This window comes from Larimichthys crocea, chromosome III (genome assembly GCF_000972845.2).
Source record: "Larimichthys crocea isolate SSNF chromosome III, L_crocea_2.0, whole genome shotgun sequence".
Classification (NCBI taxonomy): Eukaryota; Metazoa; Chordata; class Actinopteri; family Sciaenidae; genus Larimichthys; species Larimichthys crocea.
Genome location: NC_040013.1, coordinates 45113106 through 45121226, shown reverse-complemented (window position 1 = coordinate 45121226; position 8121 = coordinate 45113106). Strand labels below are relative to the sequence as shown.

Below are 8121 nucleotides of genomic sequence, written 5' to 3'. Positions count from 1 at the left end.
TATGACAAAAGTTGGCAGACGTCCTGCAGTACCTCTGCGGACCCCCTCTAGGGGTTGTGGATGAAGACCCTTTGCCTCAGACTCTACTCAAACACAACAGTAGGGCCCATGTTAACACTTTGCATGTTGACAGCCATGTATAGTCAAAGGTTTCTGCTAACATTGTTAGCTGCGCTAAAATTTCTGTATACACGAAGATGAGTGACACGTTTCATTTCAAATTACTGTGGATTTAGCTTTAGCACTGTCTTTTTTACAATTACACCTACAACTACAATTCCTCTTGTCTAAATACATCCAACTGCATGTTAGCGGTTGTTATCTTATAATGATAACTGATTGAATTCCACACTTTGCTTGTCATTTTACTCTGCACTTTTACATTTATTCTACCATGTGTACAAATAAATTACATCTTGCGAGGAGACGTCTGGTTTACACTGGGAGCCAAATAAAGAGAGAAGTCATCAGTGGGACGAGGGGGGGGAAAGACTCTTCTGCAAATGTTTGGACATACAAGTGTGGTACGGTGATGATAGGGACGGTGATGAAAAAACTGACAGAGTGTGTTTGTTAGATTAGAGGAGACAGATCTTATGTGTGACCTTTTCTCATCCCACATTTGAGTAAATACTCTTTACCCGAGTGGGTAATGAAGTACTCTTTGAACCCCAAACCAACACTCTGATACACACACACCGATCCTGACTCTTTTTTTTCTTTTTTTTTTGCAATATGGTGATCTCATGCACATTGCATCTGGCCTCAAGCGATCATAATGGAGCAAGTTGAGGTCTCTAAGCACACCATGTTTTCTACATTAGCCCTGTTCCTGAGCTTGTGACAGCCAGTGATGTGCATCTTACCCATCCACGTTTGGTGTCAAGACAGTTCAAACCAGTGTGTGGGTGTTGAGCTAAGGTTTACACCATGTGATATTTCCCCTTATCCATCCATCTTTCCATTCATACATGTAACCAATCATGTCTCCTCCTACACTGCACTCTGAAGTGTTTTAATGGGCATTACAGCAAGATTAAAAATGACTTTAGGTGTGCAGGAGCAACCAGATGACACACTCCAAAATGCACAGCTTCGTTAAAATGCATTTAAAAATGCATGTTATGTGCGGGCCTTGCAGCAGTTCCCACTAGATAATAAAGTTCAGTTTGTGTACAATGTAATGAGACAGAGAGAGAGAGAGAGAGAGAGAGAGAGAGAGAGAGAGAGAGAGAGAGAGGGGTAGAAGTGGGATGAGGAGAGAAGGACCAACTGTTTTCATTCAAACAGCAGACACAGCCAGTCAGATTCAAGAAGTCTCATCTGCAAAAAAAAGAAAAAAAGGCCAGCTCCTTCAAACAGTGGGCAACAGTGACCTCTAGTGGCAGAGTTTTGTATTACCTCCTAATGTTTCAACAGCATGTTTATCATGTTGGGAATATTAAAATGCACGTGTGGAATGACTGAACTTTCTTTATATCCGATTTACAGTACAAAGATTTTGACTAGAGTATTATTCTATCCAAAGAATGATGTTGGACATTATATGAGTTTGATATTTAACTATTCATGTAGTAACAAGTTATGGATAATGTGACTTTATTGACAAGAACTTGGATTTCTAATGTGAAGTTTTATAGTTAATATATTTTAAAGGATAATTAAAGGGATCTTACTACATTTTGTATGGTTTCTATGGTATCACTATAATAATCCTATTGATTTGTTGACGTATGCCCTTGTACCTCATATCAAAAGTATAATTGTACTTATAGGCTCGTTTGGTCATAAAGTGACAGGGAAGTATTCCGTTCTGAATATGTTTTCTTATATTAATAATACGACATAACGCCAATTCGGCTATGACACGATTCCGTTTCAAAAGGCTGCTCCAGGTGAGGCTCGAACTCACAACCTCGGCATTGCTCTACAGTGTACTGTCATATAAGTACCGCGCGCTAACCGATTGCGCCACTGGAGCTCACTGCTTCTGCTTTGCAGTTGGGTTTATAAACACGAGGCCGTGATCAGACGCAAAGCCACTGTTCTTCCTTTCTTTTTTTTTTCTTTTTTTACTACTGTACGCATCACTCTGTAACGCCGTGACACTGGCTCCACACAAACCTTTATGTTTGATGTTAAAGTGAAAACAGACAACTGTAGATTGAAAAATAATTACATTGCAGATCATTTGTTCCACGACGTGTAATGTAAAGGTGTTAGCCGGGTCGTCGAACAGAAAACCGCTAATAAATATACTAAACGCTAATAACAGAGCCATAGAGGACTCAAATTAATTTATTTATTGGTAAGTTAATATATCAGTACTGGCTTTTCATGGCCCCCCAGCGCCTCCCTGCTGCCAGAGAGCCTGGTTAAAAGACAAGGTCGGATCTATGATGTCATGGTGAGACAAGAGGAAGTAAAACACGTTTGTAGAAAAAAATTATCACAATTCTACAGCACAAATTGTATTGACGAATATAACACACCATTACCAAGACGTATTCACTTTTAGTCACTTATTCATTACTACTTACTTCTCTAATTATCAAGACAGAGAAAGTTAAATGAATGACTCAGCACTACGTCATAAAAGTACACTGACAATGTTTTCTATTTGCAAAAGTTACATCTACGTCAAGTTTGGGGAAATATGGCATTAAAACGTGTTACTAAAATAAAATTAATAAAACAAAACAACAACGAGCACCAACACGCTAAAGTACCTATCAACAGCGACAGTCTTTGGGACTGTAGTGTGTCCATCAGGACCAAAACCTCTTTCCTCATCAGCAGGGCCCCTGACTCTGAGCCCTACACCCACCAGGGGCCCTACAAATGACATCAACATAGGGTCTACTAACTCGATGTGTTACATTAACACACAGCTTTTAACAAATATTCTGTGAACCTTTGCACATTACCTGGAAAATACTGTATATTCCCACACAAACTACTCTTTTCATTTAAAAACATATTTAATGCTTGACTTTTATTTATCTTTCTTCTATTTTTTACTTAATGTTTGTTATGCACCAGACACACCGAGGCGAAATTCCTTGTATGTCAAAAATTACTTGGCAATAATTATCATTCTGAATCGAAATATATGTATATTTATTAAATAATATGATTTTTTGAATAGTTTTTTACTATTTATTACAAAATCATTTGTACATATAAAGTACAATATAGTGTGTTGATGCTGTTTCATTTCCTCATTTTGACACTTCTGCACCGCCTGTGTGCTGAAGTACTGTTTTGTGTTTTATTGATGTGCTCCAGTTGCAACAGACAGGAAGAATTTCCCCCATAAAAACAATAAATCAGAAATGAAAGTTATTATTTTCAGGAAGTTTTACTCTTATTACAGTAATCATGTTAACAGGTAAATCAGATCATGCATAGACACGTTTATTGATTTTTGTGAGACTGTGGTGGGTGGACCTCAGAAGTTCTTAAACATGATTAAACAACTTTAATCATGTTTTTTAAAAAAGTCCCAAGACTAAACTTGTTCACATTAATTTCTTTTTTTTTTTTAGGGTGCTTTATCTTGAGTACTAAAACACTGGTGTCCGGATTTATTTTTCTGTATACACAATTCAGTCATGCATTTTGCAAGGATTTGTATCATCTTTCCTTTGATGCATGTTTGTCAGATATATGTCATATTAGGCATCCATAATCCAGTTGAAAAGTATATGGTAATAGAAAACAGTCCTGCACACAGTTTTACAGGGTTACATGTAAATGTTTTGCAGATCCAGAAGCCTGTCCTTACCTTTCCTTGAATATAATTGTTACGTCCCAGTCTATCATCAAACTATAAAGCAGATAATGTAATGAAATTTCATAGTTCCGACAGTGTTTAAGCCAAGAAGGACTGAATTGCTTATTAATTATGCTTCAAGAGCTATGTATTTGTTTCTTCCTTTTAATTTAATATTTTGTTATCTCTGCATTATTATAAACATCTCTGAAATCAGTAGAGAACCAAAAATAAAAAGACATAGCACACACACTTTACATGTTGTTGTTTTTTATGTTTACATTCATGTTATATAGTTTGAGCATATATATTCAACATTTGCAGGGATTCCACTGGTCACTGTATTTGTTATACTGATGTTATAGACATTAGAAATGCACTGACTGACAATACTTGCAGACAGAACTCTACCTGTCAGGGTACTTCCCTGCAGCATTCATCAACCCAGACTTAAGTTCAAAACACATACTATAATTTCATCAGTCACCTGGCTTGCCTTATTCAGTCAGTAGTTTAACATCTTCCTCAAGACACCTCAGCAGTCTGAGGATTGAACCTAAGACCTGGTTCTGGAGAAGTCTGTTCATTAAAACATATTTATTTCATTATGTTTGCCTTTCAGGAAGTGTCTGAGCTGTTGGCAGCTCTGAAGTTATTCTTGAATCCTAGGTGGCTGATACAACTCTTGAGGGCATCACGAAATATGGTGCTAGAGAAACAGTAGATGACAGGGTCCAAAGCACTGGTTAAGTAGGTCAAGCCGATGAAAATCATAAACAGGTGGGTGGTATTATTGTACAACTTGCAGTCTTCTGGGTATAATTTTTTGATAAACACCCCAGCCAAGCCTGTAACGACACTTGGCATGAAGCAGAAGGTGAATACCAAACTGATCACACATACCACTCGCATGGCCTTCCGTACCTTCTTCTGCCCGTCTAATTGCCGTTTGTGCAGGAAGTAGACAATCCGGGCTGAGCAGAACAGCAACAAGGGCCAGGGCAGGATGAACTCTGCAATGAAGGCCACATAGTGTACTTGTATTGCCAAAGGGATTACACTGTAGGAGTTGAAGCTGCGACACCAGGAGAAGTTTTGACCTTGGTGACTAAACTTGTGGAGGAGTTTGGTGGTCATCAGCGGAATCCGAAAGGCAACCACAACAATCCAGATCAGACCTGCGAGCCAACCTGACTGAGTTAAACTAATGCGGCTGATGCGGTAATGCGGGTGGACCACTTTAAAGTAACGATCCAGTGCCACCACTGTCATAAATGCAATGCTGGCAGAACGATTGACAGCCAGCATGAAGAGGTTGATGTTGCACCAGAACTCTCCAAACCTCCAGTAGTCCCCTTGGAATTCGGTGTCAAAGCGGAAGGGTATGCTGATGAGGACCAGGAGGTCAGCTAAAAGCAGGTTAAAGAGGAAGAGAGTGTGGGGTTTCCAAAGTTTCATGCCAACGTAGAAAATCACCAAAGCTATTATGTTGAGTGGCAGACCCACGATCATCTCAATGATCATCATAATACGCAAGAACAAAGTCGAATTTTCTTGGATGGATTGGCAGTGCAAGGTTTCATTTGTGGTACTCATGTTTGATTCCTCTGTTTTTTCCTATGCTCCTTATTTTCAGCAGATTCCAGAAACCCCTAAAGAGGAGAGAAAAAAAGAAAAGGGAACTTAATATTTCATAGATCAAATAGTTAAAGCAAAAGTTTGACCTTTTGGGAAATACATGCAATTTATTGTTGCAAGACTTTTTCTCAAGAGACTTCTCTGATATGTACTGTGGCCTGGATTGTACATAATTTGTACGTTGCTTTTAATAAAAGATTCTGTGAAATTAATATATTCAAATGTAAATGTCGCTTTCTTACCAAGAGTCAGATAAGATGGATTAATAGTACTCTCATGTCTGTACAGTTAATATGAAGCTACAGTCAGCTGCCAGTTCACTAAGCCTATAAAGATTGAAAACACCTAGACTGGCTCACCAAGATAACAAGTGGTAACATGTTAAATTTCATTTATACAAAAAACAACATGCAGCTTTAATCGGGCTTATGTGTCATTGCACGGTAACTTCTTGAAGCTTTGTCATTGCCAGAGGCTTTAGAGGTGTTGGTTGACGGGTTTTGTTACCTAGAACCGCTGTTTCACACTACTCCAAAGTTTCTACTAAGCTATGAAAACCTATTACTGGTTTCAGCTTCATATTCAGCGGACAGACATGAGAGCCCTATCAGCCCTATCATCTAACCTGCAGCAACAAAGAAAACTGATGCATTTTCTGAAATGTCAAACTACTCCTTTAAGAAACACATATGTGTTTGTAATGTAACCTGTCCATGTCGTGTAGTCTAAATTTTCCGTGTTATAAAGTAGTGTGCCAATTTTGAACTCTTTTCTTTCATGTATTGCAAAACATTTAATAGTTAAATTACCTTGATCTTGTAATGTAACAGTAATAGTAAAAAAACTGAAAGTTATCAGACATTTATAGGAATACACACAAGAATTAAATTTCATTACTCACCAGAAGTCAACACTGAAATCCTTGAAAAGACCCGCACACGCTCCTGTTCAGACTTCTCGTCTTTATCGTTACATTCAGAAAATGTCCGAATATAAATGTAGTCTGATGAGATCTTCCTCTATAAAAATGCTGGCCAACTCTGAGGGCTTGTCACAACATGAGAGTCAAATATGTTCCAAGGAAAGGAAGCTGAGAGTCACTTCTGTTATTTGAGGTCATCTAATATAATCAGGACATGTTTTGTTGATGGTGGTGAAAGAATAAATATTTAAATTAATACAGAATCAGAATTTCCTCTTTATTATGAAACCACGAAACCACACCTGATACTGGACTGATTCTATTACATTTTCTCCCATATTTCATTCCTCATCTCACTCCACTGCATCCTGCATCAGTTTACTTCACCTCACCTGAAGCCAAGTCACCTACATCTGCCAAAATCACACCTTCACTCCAACAACACCACATTTTGCTTCATCACATTACATCTCATCTCATTGTTGTTCATGTCAATTCATTTCAATCTACCGTATTTTCCGCACTATAAGGCGACCAGGAGTTCAGTTTTTGACAGATTAAGCTGGAGATGGTGGTCTTTCATCCAAGTTGACAGATCAGAGAGACAGGCGGAGATGCGTGCGGAGACCGTGGTGTCGTCCGGCTGGAACGACAGGTATAGCTGTGTGTCATCGGCATAGCAGTGGTAGGAGAAGCCGTGTGAGCGGATAACATGGGACAGCGAGGTGGTGTAGATGGCAAACAGAAAGGGACCCAGCACCGACCCCTGCGGCACCCCCGTGGAGAGGGTATGAGTCGATGACAGACGACCTTGCCAAGACACATTAAAGGAGCGTCCAGCGAGGTAGGACTCGAGCCAGGAGTGGGCAGAGCCTGTAATGCCCATGTTAGCGAGTGTGGTTAGGAGTATGTCGTGATTGACTGTATCGAAGGCAGCCGATAAGTCGAGAAGGATGAGTACCGATGATTACCCTCGTGCTCTGGCTGTTTTTAAGGCTTCTGAGACAGATAGTAAGGCTGTTTCGGTGGAGTGACCACTTCTGAAACCCGATTGTTTTGGGTCAAGTAGGTGGTGATGGGTGAGGAAGTCAGTGACTTGTTTAGAGACCGCCCTCTCAATGGTTTTCGAGAGGAAGGGAAGCAGTGACACCGGCCGATAATTTTCAACCAAGGCGGGATTAAGCGTAGTCTTTTTCAGTAATGGCGTAACTCTGGCTTGTTTCAAGGCCGCTGGAAATACGCCTGAGGACAGTGAGGCATTGATCACGGATGTGATAGGTGGGACTACCGTAGGAGCGATATCTTGTAGGAGTTTAGAGGGGATGGGGTCCAGCAGGCAGGTGGTGGGTCGGTTGTTAATGATCAGTTTGGATACCTCGTCTTCTGAGAGAGGGGTGAATGAGGAGAGAGTTGCGCTGTTGTCTCGGGGGAGTAGCAGGTTGTGACCGGGGGGATCACAAAATTGTTTGCTGATAATTGCCACCTTGTCTGTGAAGAAGGAGACAAAGCTGTCACCAGTGAGGTTGGTGGCAGGTGGGAGTGGGGGAGGATTGAGCAGCGATTTGAAGGCGGAGAAGAGTTTCCGTGAGTCAGTTGTGCTGCTGATTTTCTTGTTGTAATATTCCATTTTAGCAGTCGTGACAGATGAACTAGATGGAGCTGCGCTAAAGGGAATGTCAACAAAACAGTCAGATAAGTCAGTCAAACTTTATTAATAGAATACAAACCAGTGTCCTGACAACTCCGTTCACTCTCAAAATGAATAAACAGATGTTTTATTATTTTT

At 40.0% G+C, this 8121-nt stretch overlaps 1 protein-coding gene and 1 non-coding gene across 2 annotated transcripts; both read right to left on the bottom strand.

Moving 5' to 3' along the window:
- Window positions 1–1887: 1887 nt before the first annotated feature.
- On the bottom strand, window positions 1888–1981 carry trnai-uau (transfer RNA isoleucine (anticodon UAU)). The gene is made up of 2 exons: window positions 1944–1981; window positions 1888–1923 (listed from the first exon to the last, which is right to left on the bottom strand). It is a non-coding gene; the product is annotated as a tRNA-Ile (tRNA).
- A 1469-nt stretch (window positions 1982–3450) lies between these two features.
- On the bottom strand, window positions 3451–6409 carry hcar1-3 (hydroxycarboxylic acid receptor 1-3). Its single transcript, XM_010739660.3, has 2 exons — window positions 6315–6409; window positions 3451–5427 (listed from the first exon to the last, which is right to left on the bottom strand). Exon 2 carries the CDS (start codon window positions 5369–5371, stop codon window positions 4394–4396), a length of 978 nt encoding a protein of 325 aa, XP_010737962.2. The 5' UTR covers window positions 5372–5427; window positions 6315–6409; the 3' UTR covers window positions 3451–4393.
- Between the last annotated feature and the right edge of the window lie 1712 nt (window positions 6410–8121).